At 37.1% G+C, this 25,291-nt stretch overlaps 1 protein-coding gene across 2 annotated transcripts; it reads left to right on the top strand.

Moving 5' to 3' along the window:
- Nucleotides 1–715: 715 nt before the first annotated feature.
- Nucleotides 716–23,245, top strand: LOC107084382 (stromal membrane-associated protein 2-like). 2 transcript variants are annotated; one of them, XM_015374191.1, is made up of 9 exons: nucleotides 716–953; nucleotides 15,844–15,977; nucleotides 16,704–16,868; nucleotides 16,988–17,047; nucleotides 17,245–17,302; nucleotides 17,550–17,710; nucleotides 19,223–19,403; nucleotides 19,498–19,949; nucleotides 20,051–23,245. In XM_015374191.1, exons 1-9 carry the CDS (start codon nucleotides 851–853, stop codon nucleotides 20,174–20,176), a joined length of 1,440 nt encoding a protein of 479 aa, XP_015229677.1. In that variant the 5' UTR covers nucleotides 716–850; the 3' UTR covers nucleotides 20,177–23,245. The 2 variants fall into 2 exon arrangements, with proteins under 2 accessions (XP_015229677.1, XP_015229678.1); XM_015374192.1 differs by having other exon boundaries at nucleotides 17,550–17,707.
- Nucleotides 23,246–25,291: the final 2,046 nt, after the last annotated feature.

The raw sequence follows: 25,291 nt of genomic DNA on the forward strand, positions 1-25,291 counted from the left end.
AGGGTTGTGACTAAATAAAAAATATATATATCGTTAATTGCTGTGATTTAGAACGTTATTCAGTATTTGGCTTTTTACATTTGCGGAAAAAATGTCCCCCCAATAAAACAGTTTGGTGACATTTATTTTGAAGGTCTCGGATGTAATGCGCACAGAACATCCTTTTGATGAGTTTATCTTTTTTGTTCTGATTATTTGTAAGGTATAGCTACGGAACGGAAGGATTAAGGCCACTGAACGAATTTTTTAAAAAAGTAAACTGATTTAAAATTTGACAAAAGTCAGAATTTTGACTTTTTTCTCAGAATTCTGACTTTTTTTTCTCAAAATTCTCACTTTAATCTCAGAATTCTGACTTTTTTTTTCTTAGAATTCTAACTTTAATCTCATAATTTAGTTGTTTATTGTATTTTGGGAACAATTAATTGTATGCTTAATTATTTTTGGAGCATTTATTTATTTCTGTATTTATTTTGAATTATGGCAGGACTGGTCCTCCATATAATGGCCACCAGATGGCAGCATATCTGCGCCATCATAAGATGGGCTCTCCAAGGAGCAGGCTGCGGTCTCTGATAGGTTACAGATGTGCTTCAAAGTGAGCAGCTCATGTTGAGTCCTGGAAATCACGTGGCTGTTTTCCTGTGCATTAGGGGAGAGGCTGAAGAAAAACTCACAGCACTCCACACATTTAGGAGGAGGAGGAGGAGGAGGAGGAGGAGGAGGAACTGAGCGCATCGCCGTCTCTGCTCCTCATTTGCCTCTCCAGCTCCCTGACAGGAGCCGGTGCCGACAGGAGGCTTAATTGGAGGCTCTAGTGTGGAGGAGGGTGGATCATCAGAGCGCAGCGATGACGGGCAAATCAGTGAAAGACGTTGACAGATACCAGACGGTGCTCAACTCTCTGCTGGCGCTGGAGGAGAACAAATACTGCGCCGACTGCGAATCTAAAGGTGGGTCATCATCCCTGCGCTCGAATCTCACCTTTTTTTTTCCCCCCATCCTAGTTGTACTACAAAGGGAAATAAATGCGGCATTGCATACATCTGCTCTGGGCCAATTGCAGTGATCCTGTGCTACACTGAGCCACATCCTCCAAAGGCAGGCGAATGGCATGCAGTTACATCATGTCAGAATAAAGCAAGGCGTAAAAAGAGCTCTATTAACCTGTGCATCTCTGATTATCTCACTTATAGTGGACCAAATACAGTTAAAACCACTTATAAAGGTTTGTTGGAACCACCTTTGATTCCCAATGAACAGATTGTTCTTGTAGGCTAGGAGACAGGAAAACCTCCCTTCCATTAAAATGCCACTTTTACTGCCCTGATAGAGTGAAGCTGCTCTTCTCAGATTACTTGTCCAGCAGTTATGGTTCCTCCTATCTTGGCTGTCTGCTGTTTCTGAACACAGAGCATCATTCCTGCTCATTTATACAATATATAAACACACCATGAGGTGTTATTGGTGTATTATGTTTGTTTTTTGTCCTCCATGGGGCCTTGAAACATGTCATCAGCTGTTTGCTGAACCTGTTTTGCCAGGTTGGTGGGTAAACATTGATGTTTAGGTTTAAAACATGTAAAACCACCGCTGGATTTTCAAAAAGTTACAGTCGCCTTTTGTCAGGGTATTCCTAACCCCTTCTGCTTTTTTTTTTGTTTTAAAAAAAACTTTAATTGGGATTCTCTACAGGCAAACACAAACATCCATAGGTGGAATGTATATCATATAGATTTGTACATCTGCAAACAATTTTCAAAGCTCTGCACTTAAATATTTCAATGAACCACCTCCGATCCAGTTTATGTCTGCAATTATTGAAGGTTAAATACCATCGGCAGGCGTATTTCAACCTTTTGAACTGGATAAAGAGCATCTGCAATTAGATTTTTCAATTTCTGATACAAACTGATTTTGAAATGTAAACGTTTTTAAAGGCTTTGATCTAAACCTTTCCATTTTAACCTTTGCCTTCCTGCTAGCAGATGAATCTCCCACTCAGTCTGTGATCTTCTGCAGCTTTGTACATCCCCACAACATGATGCTGCCACCACCATGCTTCATGGAGTGAATGTTGTAATAATGCCATAGGTAGCATTTTATAGGCCAAAAGACTTGCTTTCTTCTTCAGTTTTTTCCCAACAACTTTTTTTTCTCTCATAAATAGTAGATTTTAAGATCTGGCAGTTAAAATGACAATAGGTTTGAGGTTTGTTTTAAGTTTACCACCCATTGTTCTGTCTTTCTTTGTAGAAAAATGATAATCCAGCAGCAAGCAAGTGGTGGTATAGGAGCTAAATTTGCCATACCTTTTGGCAGCTTTCTGCAATAAACGCACTACCTTTGCTCAGAAGCCTGTTTTGTGGTAGCATGACCTGTATAGCTGAGAAATGACACAGTTATACAACTAATATTAAAACATGGTGGTGGCAGCTTCATGCTATGGGGTTGCTGTTTTTAAGCGAAGCCAGAGTTGCTGATTGAGACTAGGTTCTTGTGGGACAGAAATCTGTGCCTGATTCTTTTCATGAAATCAGACATCTTGTAAAGCCATAGAGACCAACTCAAAAAGACTTGCAGCCAGACTTTATGTAGCTGGATCTCTGTGTGGCATTTTCCAAGAGGGCCTCACGAGGCCCAGTCTTGTGGGTGAAATGCGTCTGAGAGGTTTGTCATTTAATGGAGACGCCCACACTGAGCTCCCACGACACAGACGTTTACTGCAGGCTCTTACACGACTCACTGAGGGACAAACGCTAAGAATGATTCCGCTCAAAGCTCTGCTTTTGTTTTAAGGCACGTCCTGGGACTAATGTGATCGGAAATACTGCTACACAAATACAGGGGGGTAAAAATCACATAGTTTTTAAGGTTGAAGCTTCTGTTTTGACAATCTTCCCAAACCACTGATTATTACATAGGTGATTAATATTATATAATTATGTATAAATGCATAGTTTTCCCTTACCTGTTTCTGGAAACAAACATTATTTGAACTTTCTTTAATGTATGAAGATTTTTCTTTTTACTGGTTAACTATTACTTCCTTTTTTCACCACTATACAGAGCTCCATCTTTAAACTTTCTAATGGTTGTGGATCAGTTAAGGATCTTCTACTGAAGTATAAATGTGTTTTTTTTTTTTTTCTGAACTTGTCCATATCTTTAGTCGAAGCAGTGATTAAAAAGTCTTAATGCCGTCCTGCAGATCCGGCACTGAGTTTACCGAACAAATGCAGCGTTGTTTTATACCCGTACCGTGCAAACTGTTTGTATGGAACTATCTTTTGGGAAGCTTTAAAAAGTCACACCAAAGCAGAGCGGATAGGAATGTTATATGTATGTTATAAATATGTTATACATAATTCAACAGTACTAAGGCTTGCAGATAGCCTTTTTAAGGTCATCTTCTCCTCTTATTCTGTTTCTGCATGCTTGATTCCACACTCATTAAGCATGCTTGTGCTCTTGGCCTTTTGATTGGCGTGACTGGTCACGATTTGTAGCAGACTGGTATAATTAGACTGCGGATGAGATTAGGGGGCTTAGGGAGGAACAGAAGAAACACAATTGAGCTCTATTATGTAAAAACCTGAATATGAACTGCTGACTAAAACCTTTTGTTAATGTTTTAACCAGCTATAGCTTTTAAAACATCAACATATTATATATGATTTTTTTTATTTTCTATTAATGGACTAACAGAGTATGTTATATTAGTAGGTTATGATCCCCTTTACTTCAGTGTCCCTAAATAAAACCCACATCCAGGGACACAGTAGGCAGGTCAGAGGTAAATTTATGTGGAAGATTAAAGCAGGGTTGATTAATGCATGTCTGAACCTTTGCTGTTCAATCCGTCGTCTGAACATGGAAAGAGGCAGGAAGGTGGAGGAGCTAAAACCTTTAAAACCCTGGAAGAAAACCTGTTATTTTGTGAAAAGATTCAAGAGTAAGGCAGAGGATCGACTTTCAGTGGCGGAAAATGACTAAAGACACACCAGGAGCTACTCTGTGGGGGATATGGATGTGTATGAGCGGCCTAGTCAAAGTCCAGACCAAGGTTATCATTGTTAACTAAAACAAACAAAGTTTAAAAAACTGGAATAAAAAAAAAAATTCTTAACTGAAATAAGAATAAAAACTAGACCCTGCAAAAGTTCTGAAACTGTATGCGTTTACAAAACTAATTAAAACAAACAGAATTTTCAATAAGAATATGCTTATTTTATAACTGTGTCTTCATCATAATGTATTAATGTGATGTCCAGTTCCTGTTTTTGCTATTTTTTTTAGCTGAGCTGCATAACGCCAGCAGATGCAGGTACAGCAGTCAGTTCATTTTTGTTGCTGCTGCCTAGGATTTCATTTCTATTATCTATTTATTTTTGTAGTCTTTCTCACAGGATGTTAGTCACATTTTATAAAAGATTAAAACTATAACTGTCAAGGCTCGGAACAGAGGACCCAGTAATCAAGGCAGACGGACAGATTTCTCAAAAAGGCGTTTATTAAAAAACGGGCGATCTGCAGTAACTGAGTCTAAGGCAGGAATCTCTTCAGGTTAGTGACCACGTAAATCTGACTGAGGGTGATAACGATCGCGTGAGTAGATTACCTGGTCTTAAAGTTTTGTCCATGCCCAGTGGAAGAGGTGGATTCCAGCCGAGCTGCTGCCAACACCATGTGGCGAACGCTGCCCAAAGAGTCCCAGACGATGGAGCTTTGAAGACTGCAGAACAGGCAGGAGTTGAGATCCAATCAGATAAAGGAAGGCAGAGTCGAAGAGGAATCACAGGAGTCTGGGCCAGAAAATCTGAGAGTACTGTACTGAAGGAAAATCCAGGTTGGTGTCTGGAAGCCGGCACAGGTTTGGTAAACAGGCCGAATCTAGCAGGTGTCCAAAGACTCAAACAGATCAGAACAGGAACAGGCAGTATCAGAGGTCCAGAGGTGGAACGGGTCAGGATCAGGCAATCAAAAAAACTCAGGAATGCTATAGATCTCTTTCCAAAGACTCAAATAATCTGGCACTGATGACTGGGAGCCAGTAGGTTAAATAGAGACTGGAGCAGATGAAACAGATGAGCAGTAATGAGAAACTGGGCAGAGCTATACAGGTGAATGGGATGAACAATCAAGATCATGACACTAACTGAAAATAGGGCTGCAACTAACGATTACTTTGCTGATCAGTTATGTTGATTTTTTTAAGTAATGGTTTAATAATTGCTTAGCAAAAGGTTCCTTAAAGAGAACTTTTTTTAACCACTTTTTTTTTGTTTCATCTGTTTTTTTTAACCAGGTGAAATTGAAAAAAATGTTTTATCTTAAATGCAAAATAGTTATGTAATATAATTTATATTTATATCATTTATTGTGAGGGACCGAGATGAAAAGCATGAAGAGTCACAGGAATTAATACAAAAATATGTTTTTTTATTCTTAACCCAAAAAAGAAACTGTTAATGTCATAAAAGAGGCACTCAAGCAAACTGTGCCCAAACTAACTGGCTGCATAAACAAACATAACTGACCTAATAAAGAAATGACACACAAGGGTATATATATATATATATATATATATATATATATACACTGGCTGATCAGACCATTAACACAATAGGGGTAATTCAAACTAAACAAACAACCACAACTTACAAACATTGGAAGTATAGTAAGGTTTGCCAAAAATAATCTATATCTTATAAAAATGAAAACCCACCAACCGCAAACAAATCGTAAGTGAAAAATGCAAAAAATTAGAAAAGGAAAATTCAAATCCCCCCCTTTAAGCTGCAGCTTATGGAACAGTCCAATTTCCCCCTCCTGCATTTAGCAGAACCTGAACGCTGGCTGCCATCTTTGTCTGGGCAAACTCCTAGGCACCATAGGTAAGAAACAGATTAGTGACAAAAACAGAAAGAAATATGAATGAGTGCAAACAAATACAGTGAACTAAATGTACGCGCTTCCAAATAGAACACATGCATTTGAACAAGAATAAAGTTTTATTGCAAACTAAAATATGTGTATGGATTAAATAAATAAAGGTGCATGTATTGTCCAGACTTAAGGTGTGGTCATGGGTTTGGCCATGACATTTATCAAATATAATTTTTTACCATTTTCTTAGAATTACTGCTCTAAGTCGGTTTCTCAGTCAGGTAAAGGCATGTTTTATTCTCTATACTCCAGTTAACAATTTATCTATTATTAACTTAGTTAAAGATTATTTAAAAAATCTATTAATCACGATTATTTCCATTATGTTTAGTGTACAAACTAAACCAAACTGTACACTAAACACAAAAAAAGAAACTTGCAAAAAAAAAAAATGCTGAGGAAACTAAAATGGAATTGAAAATCAACAGTCAAAACTAATTAAAAATAAAAAGTAATGAACATTTCAAAAATATTTATACCTTGGTCCAGACTTGCATCTAAAGCTGGGAAATCTTAGGCACAGATTTTAAGATTATGTTAGAGAAGCTTTTCTGCATGAAAAACAGACAAACAAGAGAGTTTCTAGTGTTGCATCTGTTTTTATGTAATTTGAAGAAGAAAAAAACATGAAGGTGTCTTATCTGCTTCACAGTCAGAACCTTTTTTGTGTTTATCAATGAAGTCAAATCACAACGAATGTTTGAGTTCATAGCAGGACAAAATGTAAAAACTCTTCCCTTATGGATCCACACTAATTCAAAAGTCACCCTTTAGGCAGATTCTCCAGTCTGATCTAGCTACTAATGAACATACGGATATTATAATCCACAGTCTTGCTCTACAGTCCAGCTTTTGGCCATTTGGCTCTCAGTGACGTTCGATCTAATCTCATTTGCTTCGACACTGACTGCTTTACTTTCCACCTTCTCTTGCTTCTAGAGGAAGTGGTGTGAAAATACAAAACAAGTCTCTCCTCCAGCCGTCTCCCCATGCAGCTTCGCTGTACAAACACAGCAGCCATAAAACAATACCCTTTCTGTTGAGTTATATAGCTTTGCAAGCCAACTTCCTGCTGTTCCCATCCTCTCTGCCCGCTAACATGATGTCATTTCAATAGTTCTTTTTTTTTTAAACCTCCTCCTCAAAAAAGTGCCACTTAGACTGTAAACCTTCACCTCCAGGAAATGTGTCAATAGAGGCAGAGGAAGATGCTCAAGTTTCATGTATCAAACACTTCCAGCTCCCTTCGCTGTATGAGTTTTCTCATCCGTTTTTCAGTTCTCATGTTTATTTACTGTCAAGGGCCAGGTTGCTGTGGATGCAGCTCTTAGCACTCCCTCCCTGTGCAGCCTTTAATCTCATCCAATCAAAAACCAGCAGGGATTTCCAGTCAAACTAGAAGGCGATTGGCTACCTGTGCCCTCTGGAAGACACAAGGGTTTAGCCCTAAGGAAAGTCCACCAAAGCACAGAGGTAAAGGATGTCTATCGGCAGGGCTGGAGAACCTTGATTAAAAACTCCAAGCAGCAGTAATCCCTGTATACAGTTGGAAGGTTGTTAATTAGCAGTCCTTTTATGTTACCACCCTCTGGGCTTTTTAGTTTACTGTTTTTTTTTATCTCCATGTTAAATGATTCAAAAGGTTTTAGGGCACCATATGTCACCATCAAGGCAGTTGATGCTTTTTTTAATCTATATTTCAAATGTGAACATTAGGGATTATCGATTAAGCCATTAAAACAGCCCGTGCATTGGTTTGGACCCAAATGTGCAGAATAAGCATAAGAACTACAGAAAATAGTTCATCTGCAGGTCTGTCTGTGGTGTTCATGAAATGCATTCTGTTAAATGTTTCAGTCCGGGTAGCCTACACTGCAAAATATGTTCCACAAATACGTAGAATTTTTTATAAATAAATGTATTTACCCTTAATTTGAGCAGGTAACTAAGGGAATCTGCCAGTTGAGTCAGTGTTTTTACCCTTAAAATGGCATAGATTCACTTTGAAAGGAGCCAACCGAGGTGGCTTGGGCACCTGTTCCGGATGTTCCAGGCATGTCTTTTTGGGGGAGGCCCCGTAGAAGACCCAGGACACGCTGGAGGGATAATGTCTCATAGTGTCGCCTCAGGGCCCCCCCAAAAGCAGCTAGAGGAGGTGTGTGTGGTTCGGAAAGTCGGGGTATCTCTGCTTAGACTACTGCCTCCTTGACCCGGCCCCGGATAAAGCGGAAGAAAACGAAAAAATGGAATGGAATCATCTTGTTCCATTAGCAAATTGTCTTACCTGCTCAAAACAAGGTGAAATGCTTTTATTTTAAGACAAACTGATTTACTTGTATTTAATTTTGTACATTGAAAGGCAGGACTGAACATTTAGTTTATTCTGATTATAAAATAAGCAGCATGTGTTTATAACAAGTATGTAACTACTGCTTAATTAACTTACCTTTTAGATTAACAGGGACATTTTAAAGACCTCTGAGCAGCAAAAACTGCAAATAATCCCACTTGGCCTGATGAAATGATCTTTGTTGGGGGTTTTTTCAATAAGAAATATGTTTTTATGATTTACAGTATAACTCAGATACAGGTTAGAATGTTGCTTGATGCATATATGTTGAATTTGTTGTCAATATTTAATTCAATATTTGATCCTTTTTTTCAAGTCAGGATCCATGACATTTTATTAATATTGATCAGTTTGTTATGTTATAATGGCTAAAATTATAGAGTTAGATTTCCTGGAAAACTATAAATATTTGTCTGCCAGTAAAAGCCTGATCGATGCCTCTATAGTATTTTTCCCTTAAGCTGCTCAGGACGTTTGGACTGGAGCGTCAATGCTTGAAAAGGACATTTCTTACATTTTACTTGAACTGCAAAAAAAATCACAACATTCCTGTAACCACTATGTTATAAACTCATATAGTGGACTTACTGTCACATTGAAAGTCTGTAGTTATTTATGCCATTGAGCCACATTGTGGCAGGTTATAAAAGTTGCAGAAGGTGCCAAAGCGGGAGTAGATAGATCTTAAAATCACCACAATCTGCTCTTCAGACTTTGACTTTTTCGCTACCATTTTGGCCTCTGAAATACAAGATGGAACGCCACAAAAAAATCCCATCAGATACATTTTCAGATCTTCCAAAGCATCTGTTCAAATCCAAATGATTATCAGACATTAGAGATGTTGGCACTTTTTAACATAATAAGGTTTTGTCTTCGAATAAACGATTTATTTGACAAATGGTAGCAAACCCATTCAGTGCTGCCGCTTCAATCTCTCCTCCACCAGCACCACCAGCTATAAAAAATGTAATTAAACATGTCTAAAAGTATTTCTCTTTAGAAAAAATATTTCTTCTCTCTTTCTTCTATGCAAAAAGCCCTGATGCACAATATCAGATAAACATGCATTTTTGCTACTACTGCTTAAAAATGTGATGATTATAACAATTGCAATTAACCCACTTTTGTTTTTGTTTTTTTCACCACAACACCCTCATTATTTTTTATTCCCTTTATCAACTAAGTCAATAACAGTATACATCATGGCATCAACAACAATGTTTGCCATTAGCAACTCCTCCTGCCTATAACGTAGAAAACATAGATCTTTTTCTTAAAGTTAAGTCCTGGAGGGCCGCTGCAGGTTTTAGAGGGTTCCCTGCTTTTGCACACCTGATTCTGATGATTGCAGTTCAGCAAAAGCCTGTTAATCTGCTGTGATGAAAATCAGCTGTGCTGGAACAGGGAAACCACGACGGCGGCCCTCGAGGGCTGACTTTGGGCATGCCTGTTTTAAGAGAAATTAAGAAAAATATCATCTTTACTGCACTCCGTTTATACTTCCTGTTATCTGTCGAGAATTTTGTTCTCTCTTGCTCTCTTATCACAGAAAGAACCGTGCATATCTCAACATTTATAGAAAACATAAGCTCATTTTTTCCCCTTTTTCATCTTCTTTCTCTTCTTTCTCTGTCTTCTTTGGACTATTTCGCTCATACTGATACTTTCCGTCTAATTGCAGCATTAAAGGTAAAAGGTTGTCTGTTAGGCAAAAGGTAACAAATCCACCCAGCATGTTGTTAGGAAACATCTACAAACCACTTTATTGCTTTCTAGTGCAGTTATCAGGTGTTATTTAAAACTAATGGGTAAACATTAGTGATTTGCATGACAAGTCAGTTAGAATGGTCAATCCACTGCATCCATTTTTTTATACCAGCTTTTCCTTGTCAGGTTTCAGTAGTACTCCGTATTCAGAGGGGTCCATATTTGCTCCTCTTTCAGCCGAGTAACCCTGCCAGTCACCACACTTATCACAAATGGTGGGTGTGTGTTGGTAAATTTTAAATGTGAGCCCATCTGCCTTCCACAGCGCGGGACTGGGTCGATGGATGGCTTAAGGGTTTCCGGTTGGGGTTTTGTGATGAGACAAGCGCATACGTTTTTGTGTGTGTTCCTGTGTAGGGTGGGGGGGGAGCTCTCCCCTGATAACGGAGGCTCCATAGGATTAACTCTGTGCTTGCAGAGAGAACCGTTTATCCTTGTGGGATGTAGGCTAATGAGGCACCTGCTTGAACAAGTTTACCTGGAAGTCAGAGAGATGTGTGGAACCAGAGGGCCTTTTTGCAGCACGCTCATAATAAGTGTGGCTTTTAAAATATTAAAATGTCTTATTTGAGATTCATTGTTTGCGTTTTTTTTATTTTTTTAAATAGCCTGTTAATTCGGGTCTGTTAGAGAAGAGATGCATCTAAAAATTACAGGATGGTAACTCTTGAGGACTGGACTTGAGCACCCCTATTCTAGGAGATAAAGTGAAAAAAAAAAACATTCTGGAAATGTTTGTTCAGAAATAAATAATGTATGGCTAAGCGACATTGATATTAATCTGCTTGTGTTCACTTTGATCCTAACTCTGTACACATTTAGCAACCAAAGTCCACCATTTGTTGGCTAAGATAAACCCTGTCCTGTTTCCCTCTGCCTTCTCCACCACTCATTTGTTCTTGCTTGCATGTTTGACAAACACAACCACCCTCGTTTTAGGCCAGGATGATTCATCAACCATCTAATTCAAACCCTCTGCTTTTGGTATTTTTACCTTTAATAAAATGTTTTATTTGTCCACACATTCACTGGTAAAATATTCATCAACTCAGCTTATAAAGAACACAGCAAAGCTTGTTTGCCTCTTCTGTAGTGTTTGCTCAGTCTCTCCATCCTTTATTTAGACATTTCTTCCTCCTACTCTCTTTTGACTATAGCTGTTAGAAGTATACCTGGAGGTGTGTGTTGTTTGCTCAACATACGTTACCACGATTTATTACTTAACCACAGCATTGATTTGAGCTAAAACTGGTCCTTGCCCGACTGATAGCCTCTCTGATTTACTTTAAAATGTATTTTTTTTAAAACATATAAAATACCAAAAACTCATTCTTTAGAATATTTGCTCAAATAAGAAGTTTTAAGCAAATTCACACTTTGAGCTAAAAGCTAAAATGCATAAGCTCACATATCTTCATCAAAAGGGGAAATAATGTTGTTTATTACTTTTGCTTTATTACCTAAAGTAAAACATGAGAACAGGTTTAAGTTTGCTTTTTCACTGTAGCAAATTAAAGCCGGTCAGACATTTTCTTTATCAAAAAAAGGAACGTTTTAAGCTTAAACCTAAAAGTAGACAGGGTGTCTGCACCAAAGACTAAAGCTGGTAGTTGGTTCCACAGGAAAGGAGCCTGATAACTAAAAGATCTGCCTCCCATTCTACTTTTAGAAAGTCTAGGATTCACTAGTAAACCTGCAGATTTAGAGTGAAGTGATCTGTAAGGGACATAACGAACAATCATATCTCTGATATAAGATGGAGCTTGGCCATTTAAGGCTTTATATGTAATAAGGAGGATTTTAAATTCTATTCTGGATTTAACAAGAAGCCATTGAGGAGAAGCCAGGATAGGAGAGCTATGGTCTCTCTTTTTAATTTTCACCAGAACTCTGGCTGCAGCATTTTGGATCAGCTGAAGACTTTTAACTACAGTTTGTGGATTTTCTGAGAGTAAAGAATTACAACACTCCAGCCTTTAAGTAGCAAATGTATGGACTAGTTTCTCAGCATTAATGCTGGACAAAATACTTCAAAGTTTTTGCAGATGAAAGAAGGAAATTGTGTATCTGTGTTAATGTATGTTAATTGTATGTTTGTAATTTTATCTGTGTTAAAGGTGCAGTGAAACACGTGAAATTACCACTGTAATTGTCATGCATTCTGAGTAATTATTTTTAAATGCTTTAATGCTGGCTTTTGAGAGGTTAAATGACAGGTCCTGATCAAAAATAACAAAAAAATATTTTTTACTTTACTATCTGAGATCAATTTAATACAATCCAAGTGACTGACTAATCAGCTTCTTTTTCAAAAAGAAAGGATAACTAGCCAATAGTGTGTGAGTGTGTGCGTGAATCGGTTAATGACTGAATGTAGTGTAAAGCGCTTTGGTCAAGTCTCCTGACTTGAAAAAAAGCGCTATATAAGTACAGGCCATTTACCAGGCCATTTAATAGCATATTTGTTTCATACTAAAATATGCAGGAAATCAGAGTCTGTGAATTCTTCATGAACTCCACTAATAAATAACCAACTATGCGTATTTAAATAATATATTGTAACAGTTTATTTAACCTTTATTTACAAGTAAATCAATTCATTATAGTATTTTAATTTCTAGTAGATTTCGTTGCATTGCGTTTTTTCTCATAACTTTTTTGCAAATTTAATTTACCATGGCAATTGGCATTTAGTCAGTTATTTTTCTGATGAAGAGCACTTTAATGAATAGGTGAATTCTATGTGCTTGTTATTACAAGCAGTGAAATATTCACTGAGTCAGATTGAGGTTTGGGTAACACATTTCACCTTGGGAGAAACCACCTCCACCTCACATTATCCTAGACAGCAAATCAGGAAGCAATGCTATTAAAGAACCACTTCCTCTCTTACTTCAGAATAAGAGCCTCATATGTAGATGCAAAATGCTGTTTTATGTCTGCGAGAAGGACTAGCGTTAACATTCAGGGCTTGTAGTGATGAATTATGCTTTTATTCACCAGATAAAGTCAAAACGTTGATGTCAACACGATACAACACATGGACCTCGTTTATAGAAGAAATGTTAGCATCCTGAGATAAGACAAGATTTTGATACAGCCTTAGTTACCTTTACCAAATTGTCAATAGTAATAGCATTGTATGATACCATCAGTATGCTGCAAATCATTGCTTTTGCTCTTAAACAATTACTCTCTAGTAGCCAGCAAAAACCTACCCTTGAAAATGGCTTTTTAAGTGGACACTCATTTGGTCTTTTGCATAAGTGCAAACATGTAAGCATGATCACTTTCTAGATTTTTCAGTTTGGTATCACTTCTGTGCTTTAATTAGTTGATTAGTTTACAATAGCTACAGTAAAATAATAACAGAAATGTTTACAGCATGTAAAAGATTAGAACAAAAAAGCAGTCTGGCAGTCTGGGTGCAGAGATCAATGGAAAAGGAAGATTGCAGAGATTTTGATGTATAGAGTGGTTGTATGGTAGTGAGGGTAAATTAGTTTAAGAAGCTAAGATAGTTTGGGGGAAAAAATGAGTGTGGATTTTCGAATTCCTCATTTAAAAGATCCTCCACACATTTGCCAGTGTCTTTGTGTCAGTGCCAGTCTTCACATCGGTTAAGCAGGCTTTGCAGAGTAAATCTACTATTATTAGCCTGTATGAGAGCTAATGCTGTAGCTCCACAGTCAGGCAGATGGGTGACTCTTCCGTCTGATGATCCTGTGGTTTACATTTATTGGTTTCCTCTTTCCGCTGATGGCCCCGTTTGTTGTTTGCATTACTCTGCTTTTTAAGCTTGAAAGACTGGAAAGAATATTCTTCCGATTAATCTTAGGAAGAGAGTATAGGAGACATTTTTGCAGCCAAGACAAAAGCTATTCTTGGAAACTCCACAGTAGCCATAAAGAGGAAGGTTTTGTGAGATCCTGCTCCTTAAAACCAACTTCCTTTTTCATTTGCATAGAATGGCCTTTTCCTCAACTCTGCACAATGAGATGTTTGACAGGAAAGAAGGATCTAAACTCAAAGCTGTTCCTCCACCTAGTGGTGACAAGGCCACAGTGCTTCCACTTGTAGCAAGGCAGAACATGTTCATTCAATCAGGCTTTTTATATATATATATATATATATATACTTTTTTTTATAATATTTTATATTGAAGATGAAAAAAATAGCTATTAAAACAACATTAAAGTGCATAGTACTCAATAAATACTATAAGGATGAAAAAAGTTGAGAGCAATTCTTAAAGGTAATTTGAAGTGTTGAACTGGGGAGAGAAATAATTAATGTAAAAATATAACAATTCTGGAATTTGAAAAGCAATAAAGGAAAACATTAGCTTTAACCATAAAACAAGAAAAATAATAAGAAAAATAAACGGTACCCAAAAATCTAAAATGATCTAATGTCAGCTGATTCCGGTCTCCCTCTTCTTATCCTTTGTCTTCTCACACATTTCTTCCTAATATGCTATCTTTCATTTGTTTTATTAAATGTCTTTAATGACTAATTACAATCATTAAAGACATTTTAAAGTTATTAAAGTCTTTATTTCTCCCGAGCAACATTAAGTTCACAAAACAGACCCCCTCCCTGTTACCTCCGGTGGTCCTCAAGGCTCTATCCTGACCCCCCTTCTATTCATTCACTCTTCGTCTTGCTATTGCAAATGCTTTCTACAAATTGAAATACCTCTCTCCCACCCTCATTATTACCTGCCACTCTGGAATGCATATTAATCTTCTTCTTTCTAAAAATTTCACAGTTATTGATTTTTTATTTCTTTTTATCTTCCTAACATAAATTTTCTCTGTTCCAACCTCAACCCTCATACGAGAGCTATCTTGTCTGCAGCTTCCTAACCTGCTGTGTTGACTATTTTCTATTCTCTGGTTTCCATCATAATTCTCTACAAACATTGAATCGTTCAGAAATCACAGTTGTACGATTTAACACATCACGCTAGTCTAGGAACAACTGCACCGGCTCCTCATTAAATTGAAAAAGGATGTAAAGATGGTGGTGCACACATAAAGGGCCATCCACAGTCTTGCTCTCTTGTTATTTACCACTTCCTCCTGCTTCATCAGGTCATCCTCCTCCATCCTGCTTGCTGCAATCTTGCCCAAGGCAGGCAGAGAGTATAGCGAACAGGAGGAGGAGGATAGGGACTAGAGCTCTCAGCTACTATTATCCTCACTCCCACCGACAGTGGAAATATTGTAAATTGTAAATATAATAGAAAATAACAAAACATTGACTAAAACAGACTATATAAATAGCATGATAAAGGTTAATCAGGCCTGCAGCCTTGCATCATAGATATTACACTGTGTTAACAGCTATTGGAGGGTGATGCAAACATTAGATGGATCCATTTAGATGCATATGACAGTGTTGTGAACATAATAGCGTGTTCAGATAACATTTCTCCCACACATGCAGGCTCAGGACCAAATGAGTAATCATCCCTGCAGGTATCCAGACTGAGATTTGTTTCTTTGTTGTTTGCTCCCCTTGCATTCTCACTCATGTCGACTAACACGTGTATTGGATAATTTTATTTATTAGCAAACCACATAACTTATGAAATATTACTTGTGTTCCCTGCTGAATTTAAACTCACAATTAAGGTTTCAGACTCTGTTATTGATCTCACTCCTACGCAATCTGGCACTCTGTTATACCACCAAACTCATTACCCTCTGTCATGGTCTCTTTGGAGAGTCTTTGTGTTCAAATATTTCTTCTTCCTCCATCTCTCCCAGGTCCAAGATGGGCTTCCTGGAATTTGGGAATATTCATTTGCATTCGCTGCGCTGGGATTCATCGAAATCTGGGGGTCCACATCTCAAAGGTCAAGTCTGTAAACTTGGATCAGTGGACACAGGAGCAGGTCCAGGTCAGAGGCTTGACTGTCCCTATTTTAAAGTGACATAATAGCTACAAAAAAAAAACATAGAAAACTGTGGATTATATTTTTGATATCCAATTTAATGTATATATGTGTATATATTTTTTTAATATATTTTTTATAAAGCTATAACCCACTGTTATCAGACAACTAGGGACAAGCTATCTTGTGGGGTATATTAGAGAGATTGCACATATCAACTATCATTTTTGACACCATAAATCAGTAAAAAAAAGTTTTTCTATTTCTTTCCCACACATATCTTGTTTGTTCTTTATTCTGTTTTGCATAAGCATTTATATGTTATCTGAAGAAGTTGATGACTGACAGAAAAGGGTAATAATCTTTAGCCTCTCATGCTTCTGCCATGGTTTCAGTCTTTTAATGTTGACATAAACATAAGTGCAAAAATGACGGTCCAACATAGGTATTAAAACCTTTTTGATCAGATTCAAGATTATATAGATAAAAATTTGTTTTAAAATAAAAATCAGAGAAAATATGTTGAATGGTGTATCAAAGGGAAAATAAGGCACCAGGTCCAAAGTTGTTTTGATAATGCTACTAGAGAGGCGACAGAGGAGCCCAAAGTCATGGATAAAGAACTATCTCTTATCCATTAGCACTTCTATATAATCAAGATGGATCTTGAATAATCTCCTCCTCTTTTAATGCGCTTTATTAATTGCTTTTGTTTTGAACTGGTGACTCTAGTGTGTTCAAGAGATGGGAAACGCTAAGGCCAAACGTCTCTATGAGGCCTTTTTACCTGAATGCTTCCAACGGCCTGAGACGGACCAAGCCGCAGAGATCTTCATCAGGGACAAATATGATAAAAAGAAATATATGGATAAGGTTATTGACATCCAGATGCTTAGGGTGAGTTTTCATCTGCTAGTAAAAACAATAAAATTTGTGCATTTATCTCTGTCCGAATCTGTTGGATCAATAAAATGCAGCTCTACCATGTAACCTAACCATGCGTTTTTTGTTATCAGAAAGAAAAAAGTTGTGACAACATCCCCAAGGAACCTGTTGTGTTTGAGAAAATGAAACCGGTAGGTTTATTTTTCTTTTTTTTTTATTAGTTGGAGGCTTTATAAAGAGTTTTAGATTAAAGGTAAAAAAAGACATGCTTTTTAAAGGCAGACGTTCTCAGCCAGCCACTAAGTTGCATTTATCACGAAGGTCATTTAGGTTCCTGAGCATTTTCCAGTTAGCATTAACATTGCATCAAATGTATTGATTTTCTCAGAAAAAAGACATCAGTCCGAAAACAGACTCCCAGGCTGTTTCAGACCTACTTGGACTCGGTATTGTATATTTTAAACCTTCCTCACATTCACTAAGACATTGTGTGTAGACAGTAATATTTACACACAGCTTTATTGTTCTATTGCAATGAAGGCAGCTTGTTTGGCTGCAAAGTTGCACTTCATGTGTAATTACCCCTTTATGCTATAAATTGTAGGGCCTAATTTGGTCAATTGTTCTAAAAATTGCTGACTCACACCTAGAAGAGATATAACTGCTTCTCTTTTTCCATCTACCCTCCATTAGATGCTCCTACTCCGAGTCTTGCGGTACATAATGGTGGAGGATGTGTTCCCGACAGTAATGAGAGCCCGGCGATGTCTAATCCAGCTCAGGCACAAGCCGCTCTGGATCTCTTTGGCTCTCTGCCAGCCCCCTCCTCAGCGCCCTCGACCAAAACTATGGTAGTAAGTTCCTTACACATATGCAATGTCTTGTTAAGAAATCTACTTTTTGTCTAGTTCACATATTGCCAGGTTTTCCCACATTTTTCTGTCTGCTTAAAAATATGATTAAAGGGCATATATATATATATATATATATATATATATATATATATATATATATATATATATATATATATATATATATATATAAATTACCATTAGTTGTGTTACAGTTTTCCTTCTAGCTCACAGTAGTTTATTTTAAAATCCAACAGAGACATACATACAAATGCATGACAAAAAGAAAGCATGTTTCAGATCTGATAGACCCTGGACAATTATATCTAGCAGTTCCACTAGGATCTTAGGTAACAATCAAGGAATGTCATGTTATTATTAATTTCTCCACAGCCTGAAACCTATTTGATCACTACAATGTGAGCATTTAAGCTGGAAATCTATTTAAAAGTCTGGAACTTGTAATATATCTGGAAAAATCCCATTTGTCTGAGAACCAAAGGGACAATATGCCCCCAGCCTTAAGATAATGGGCTTTATGTATACAGCTGATTCAGCAGAGCTAAACCAAAAATGACACAAATGCTGAAAGTCAAGATTCACGCCACGATCCTACCTGCTTTATATAATATCATTTATTTTATTGTTTGTTTGTTTTTTCTTCAACCAGTCTTAGTGTGGAAAGATAAATGTAATCTTTGTCTAATCTAAAAGAAACAGTAAATTTTTGTGGGGGGGGGGAACATACATATTCTAACTTCAAAGTTTCTTTTTAAATTCTGCTTCCATGATTTGCATCAACAGCTCTCAGAAACTCCCACTGAGATACGATGACCATCAATATTACTTTTAAGTACAGTTTTTCTATTGCATGCAAAGCAACATTAGAAAATAACATTTTTATAAAAGAACACTGCAAAAAATATTTTTTTCTATTAATTTATTTACCTCTAGAGCAAGGGTCTGCAACCTACGGCTCCAGAGCCACATATGGCTCTTTGGACCCTCTGCAGCGGCTCTTAAAGTGGCTAAAATTTATATAAAGGGCTAAATAATGTACTACAAAATAAATTCCAGTCTTAAAAGCTTTAGAGTTTTTTATAAGATGGATAAGAAGGACATAAAAAAAAAACAGTAATGTGTTTTTAGAATAACTTTCCTTTTAATTAGCTTGGAATTTATGTGTTTTAATATTATTTTAAAAGATAAAATACATGTATTGTTGGTTGTTTAAGATGGCAACTAATTTCCTATACTAGATAATAAAAAAAAAAAAAATTGTTTTTCTAAAACGTCATCTACTTTGCGGCTCTAAATAACTTTTACTTGGTCGGACTCAGAGCAAAACGGCTCTTTGGATATGAAAGGTTGCGGACCCCTGCTCTAGAGTTAGTGCTAGAATCAGAGGAAGTTGCATACATAAAATGTGTTTGTAAAGGAAAATTCTGACAGGAATTAATTTAATAGTTCAGTATAGCATTGATTTTAGTTTTTTTTTTTTTTTATTCTATCCAGCCTGCAGCCAGCTCCTTGCCTCAAAGCAGGGTCACCGCCTCAGTGCCTGAAAACCTCAGCTTATTCACGGATCCAAAACCCAAATCGGAGCAAGGCACGGTAAAGAAGCTGTCCAAGGACTCTATTCTCTCCCTCTATTCTTCCACCCCTTCCCTGCATGCCAGCAGTATGACTCCACACGGTAAGATCGCCACAGCTTTTCCTCGATGTTAGAATACAGACACACTGCTCAGCTTATTTTGGTCGTTATTGTCTTTCCTTACGATTGTTTTCAGCTGGCTTGTACATGAACCGAATGGGATTCCCAACACACCCGTATGGTCCATATCATAGTTTAGCCCAGGCTGGGGGAATGGGAGGAGCCATGATGGCGCCACAAATGGCAATGATGGGTCAGCAGCCGAGTTTGATGGGGGTTCACCAGAACAGCATGATTGGAGCACAGCAGAACTGCATGGCGGGACAACAGAATGGATTAATGGCTGCTCAGGGTGTCATGGCTCAGCCAAGCGGTGTTGTAGCAACACCTTACGTGACGGGGATGAGCCAGGGAATGATGGGACAGCAGCAAAGCGGAATGCTCTTACATCAGCAGAATGGAGGATTAGGTCCACAGCAGAGTGGCATGATGGGACAACAGCAGGTTGGCGGCGTGGCCTCATTACCTCATCAGCAAGTGTTTGGAGTGCAACATGCCGGCCAGCAGCTTCAGTGGAACATGGCTCAGGTGTGTGCGTCATAGTTTTGCAGGATCCTCAATTAAAAATTAAGAAAAAGGAAGAAAAGCATCCCACTGTTTTTTTCTAAATTGTGTTTGCTATTTCTTAGATGACTCAGCAGGTAGCCGGCATGAATCTCTACGGCACCAACGGGATGGCAGGGTACGGTAGCCAGCACACAGGAAGTTCAGCTGCTCCCAGTTCAGCGCACATGACGGCCCACGTCTGGAAGTGATTTTATAAATCCAAACACCAGAGGAACATCTTTAAGACGAGAGGAAATGGAGGAACTAGGAACAACATCAAACATTTTCAGAAGCAAGAGAATAGGAGGAGAAGGAGGCAGTTGTGAAGAAGATTTGAGAAACGACTACTACCTCTCTGTCTCTCCTCTCTCCCTAAGTTTCCTCTCTTAATCTCATTCATAGCCATGCTCTATAAATTTCCATGTTTGCCTTCAGGACATTTTGGTATCAAGACAAACAGGGTTCAGACCATTGCTTAGATAAATCTTTTTTTGTATCCCATCATTATATGGTAGTATCTACATATCCATACACCCTTATTCAGTTGGTTTAAAGTAGCTGCTTTAGGCTTAGGAAAATGTTTTCAAATGTTCTTTTTCTCTACTAAATTTGAGTGCAGAGATTAGCCTAGTCTAAATAATTCACAGAGAGAATTTACTGAGACAAAACAAAGCCAAGATAAGGCACCTTATTGTATTTATTTGTAAAGCTATGCACCATGAGGGTTTGATGACACTCATTCTGACGCTACATTTCAGCCAGGAAGACGTTTAAAGGGGCAACCACAAGAAAATATATTACGAAACTGAGTAGAACCTCCTATTGAAAGTAGTTTTACACATGAATATAAAGCTGCTGAAATAAACAAAAATAACTAAGCTAATATTTCCCCTCCAGAATATTACAAATGGTTAAACAGGCTAAAACAAGCTATGCTAGTTTCCTCTTTGCAGTAGAAAACCAGTTTGCTTAATACTTATAGTTACCAGGTGACAAAAACTAATATCCGTTTTGTTAAATTCCACGATTGACTCCAAATTCAATGATTTTTAATGCTGAAGTCATATATTTAAAGTATATTTTCTAATTATTTCTATATGATCAGCCAAGAAGTAAAGCTGATACGCCAGGCTAATTTCCCATTTTTAAGAGCTAACCTAAAGTTTGTTACGTTTCTCTATTAGGGTAATTACTCATTAGGGTGGTTACTCATGTGATTTAGGTAAAACCAAAATCACATGAGTAATCGCATGATTTGAAATACTGTGTTTGTGTTTTATATATCTTTAGACAAGAAAAACAAATGTCACTAATTAATTAAAAGGAGCAGTCTGGAATCAAGACAGAAATATGCTAATTTCTTTCCAATGCTAACATTTATTCATGAATTCTCTTTTAGTGTTTAGAGTAGCAGGTAAAAAAGAATATGGTTTCCGATTTTAACAAATGCTTTATTTAAGTTTTGTGTAGTTAAAGTAAAAGGATTAGTCAATAATTATTTCATAAAGAAAAAGAAGTTAAACCAAACCAAGCTAAACTGACCTCCCCTTGTAGTGGGATGCTAAAGTCAGCTAGTTCCTTTTTAGTAGGCCTATTTAAGGTAGCAAAAAGAATAATTTGCCAAATATTTTTTTTGGCTTAACATTTGGAAGTAATTGTCTCCTTCAAAGTATTTTTCTGTCATTTTAAACGAGAAGCTGTCATCAAAGCTATTCTAAAGTTTGCTAAATATTTCAAAACAAGCAAAAAGCCGGTTTCCCTCTGCTAGCAGTACGCTAAAATTAGCTCAGTTAGCTGCGTTGAATGCCTTTTAATGTTGTGGACTCCTTTTGTTTCCAATTAAGGGATTAAAGATCTACGTGCTTAGACATTTTTCAAAAGAGTCCCTTTAAATGTTTATTAGTCCTGAGATTTCAAAATCTCGAACTGCAACAACAGCTACCTAAACAAATTGCTTTATAAATGTCTGCATTTCGAGTTACAGAGGGCTGAATTTAGAATTTATTATTTAACTTTAACGTGTCAAAAAGTCCTGCACTGGATTTTTGAAGACCAAAGATTAGCGTTAGCTTTACTAAGACTGTACAGTATTTAATTGTTCTTTTCACAAATTCCAATTTAACTAGTGACTCGAAGAAAAGTGACCATTTAATCTGTATCTCTGGCAATACCCACTCTTACACTTCACTGTGCTATTGCCTCGGAAAGGGTCGGGAGGTAACTTTTAAAAGTTTGCATGCTTTTGTCGTCCTGTAACTAGTTCAACACCTCAAATCAACCATCAACTCTGTGCAAATGTGGCCTCAAACAACAATGAATGTCTGTAAACGGGAGAGAAACCAAGAGGGAGGTACACATCGGTCAAGTTTCAGATACTTCCACTGAACTGCATGAAAAGAACGCGTATCCACCGTCGACTGTGCGTATTGTACGTTTTAATTTTTACAGATGTTTCTCTCTGCTGTATATTCTGAGTCTCTGACCAAGACTAACAAAAATATCAATGAATGTGTGTCCTGAATGTTTTCCTGATTGTAATGGGTACACAGACTTGACTATTGCTGCCATTATTATTGTTTTTTTTTATATAATCTTTAATTGTGTCTGTGTGCACTTTTTTGTTTATTTTTACTGTGGCATTTGTAAGGTTTCCTTTTATCCCTATTTTATCATTATGTTTGGAGCAAACTGTGATGAGGTGGATTAAGTTATTTTCAAGATATTCAGGAACATTTACAGTCCCACTAATGTATAACTTGGAGTGAAAAGAGAAAGTGTGTCTGCCATCTTCCACCTCTCAATGATTTACTGAACCTTTATCTGTCCGTTTACGCTTGCTGTTCCTTTGATATGCATGAAATGCTGTAGAAACAGTCAGTCCTTCCACATTTAGCCATCTTCTGTTCAACCAATTTTGGTTTTAAGTCGCTTTATTTCATGAACTCACACATCAGAGCTCTACTTTAAAGTCATTTTATTTATTTTTTCCAGTTGGACTAAATTTGGGTTGTGTTTGATGAAAGTTGCTGGTTCATTCAGTTTCCCTCCCCAGTCGAAGATCTGTTGGAGAACAAGGAGGACTCCATGGAAGAGTTCCCTGGAGATTAGTTCTGTTTGTTTCTTTTTCTGGAAATTGTCTGTATATGTGATAAATTTTATTCTTTACCAGGATACCTGTACATTAAGTTTATAAACAAGATGGATAAATATGTTCTGTATATTAGCTCTGCATTTTTTTTCCACATGCTTTGCCTCTTTTAGTTTTATGTCTATATAAATTCAATAAAAATGTTATTAAAAACTTTAATTCTTGTCCCTGTTGAAAAGAACAGAAAAGAAAATGAAAATGTCTTTAATAAAATCTTTATATGTCCTTAGAAAAAAAAACATTTTTTTAGCATGTAAATTAAAATGCAAATAGTCACTTCTTGTTGCCTGCATTTCTAAAGCTTACCTATTATTTGCAGCAGACACAAAACGAGAAGGCCAAGTTTTGACTTTTATTCTAAGCTTTTTTTTTCCAGGATGGGATCACTACACATATAGGGATGAATTAGATGCAAAACTGAGGTGATTTTATCAAATTGACCTAAAAAAATACACATTTATATTTGTATTTGCTCATCTTAATTTTAATTTTCTGGATGGGGACCGTTTTTTAGCGCAGTCAACAAATACCTCAACAGCCCCACAGAATGATGCTGCCACCACCATGCTTGAAAGTTCTTAGACTAATCTGGTTGGTTAAAGAAAACTTCTTATTCTCTCTGACTTGGTTAAGCTTTATTTTCTGACCATGTAACATTCCTCCAGCTGTTAGTCTTGTCCATGTAGCTTTAGCTTTTATTTGGATCAGCTTGGAGCATCTTTTTCAGTCCCCACCCTTCAGTTAAGGGTCCCAGTTTGTAAAAGGCTTGGTATTAGTGATTCCTGGGGTGTTAAATGACCTGAGCAGTTAATAAGATTCGATGAGATTATATCTAAGGATGACTTTTGGGTCAGACTCGATCTGACTTTTCTTCCAGGACAATGATTCCAAACAAGCACCATAAAGCAGGCATGCAGTGAGCAGGAATGTCACCAGTGATGCACCAGGTGGAGGTTATCCAAATATTTTTGCCGTTTCTGTTTATATATGACCCTGAACATATTTTGACTATGTGTGAAAAAAAAATGTGACCTTGTGATAATCAGATTTGTTTAACACTTATATTTGTTTGCTTAGCTTCCTTCTTTCTTTAAAAATATATAATTTAAAAAAGATAATTAATAGTTTCCAATTTCTTTTTAAAGTATTAAAAATGTTACAGTTGTATAATAAATAGAATAGGATGGAACATAGATATTAAATATAGATATAAGCAGCATGGTTGGTTTGTTTCTACTGCTCTCTAGTGCCTCGAAACACCAATTACAACCTTTGCAGTAACGTTGGAAAAAAAAAAGAAATGTGAAATACAGAGAAGGTGGGTGATTCGAATGAACTTTATTTATTTCAGCGTCCAGATGTCAAAGGGCATGCAAATACAGGCTTCAGAATCCCAAATAGTTTTCATTTCTCCCTCAGTTTGGCTCTAGTTTTATTCCTTTTTATTACAAAACTACGTGCACCTTAAGTAATCAATTTTGCAGCGTACAAACCACAAAAATACCAGTTTTACATTATCAAATACTGCACATAGAAAACATTTACAAAGCACAGGTATAAAATTACAGCTTCCTTTTTGTTCCTCTCAACCACAAACCCTCATCCTAGTCATCGAGGCCTGTTGCACAGCAAACACTCCCTGGTTGGGAAAGCTTAAGACAAATAAGCCGGCATTTCACTTTAACTCTGAAAGATTTGCTTATTTTAACAAGAAGCTTCCAAATATTTTTACATTTAGGTCTTATTGAGAATTTAAAGATGCTTCTTTTCTTCATAAACATTGATGCTTTCCAGACTCTCAGAGCTAAATTGGTTTTGTTTTGTGCTCTTAGTGGCTTGGACAGACGAAGGGTTTTCTTGACTGTGGTGAGGGAAATTACCTGGGCCTTATAACAGCTACACAGAGCTAAAAATGACAACATAGTTAGTGAAAGTTGTGCTGTGGTAGCTAACGCGTATAGACAATGGATGAAGGGGATGAGCATTCTGCAGCACAAAGTCGTAGATTTACCAAATTCCCCCTTAATTATGCCCACCCTGCTCCTGTTTACTTGCTGCTACTGTACCCAGGCTCATACTATTTTCACACTGAAATTCCTGCTTAGAAGTGTAAATAAATCTTAAAATCCTTTCATTGGCTGAGCCTTATCTCCAAAAGCATAAGTAGAAAACCTTT

The sequence above is a fragment of the Cyprinodon variegatus genome, unplaced genomic scaffold (genome assembly GCF_000732505.1).
Source record: "Cyprinodon variegatus isolate N-32 unplaced genomic scaffold, C_variegatus-1.0 Scaffold98, whole genome shotgun sequence".
NCBI lineage: Eukaryota > Metazoa > Chordata > Actinopteri > Cyprinodontiformes > Cyprinodontidae > Cyprinodon > Cyprinodon variegatus.

Coding starts and splice junctions, on each gene's coding strand:
- LOC107084382 (XM_015374191.1), top strand. CDS start 851: ATGACGGGCAAATCAGTGAAAGACGTTGACAGATACCAGACGGTGCTC. Junction 17,048..17,244: donor TGTTTGAGAAAATGAAACCG/GTAGGTTTATTT, acceptor TGATTTTCTCAG/AAAAAAGACATCAGTCCGAA. Junction 19,950..20,050: donor TTCAGTGGAACATGGCTCAG/GTGTGTGCGTCA, acceptor GCTATTTCTTAG/ATGACTCAGCAGGTAGCCGG.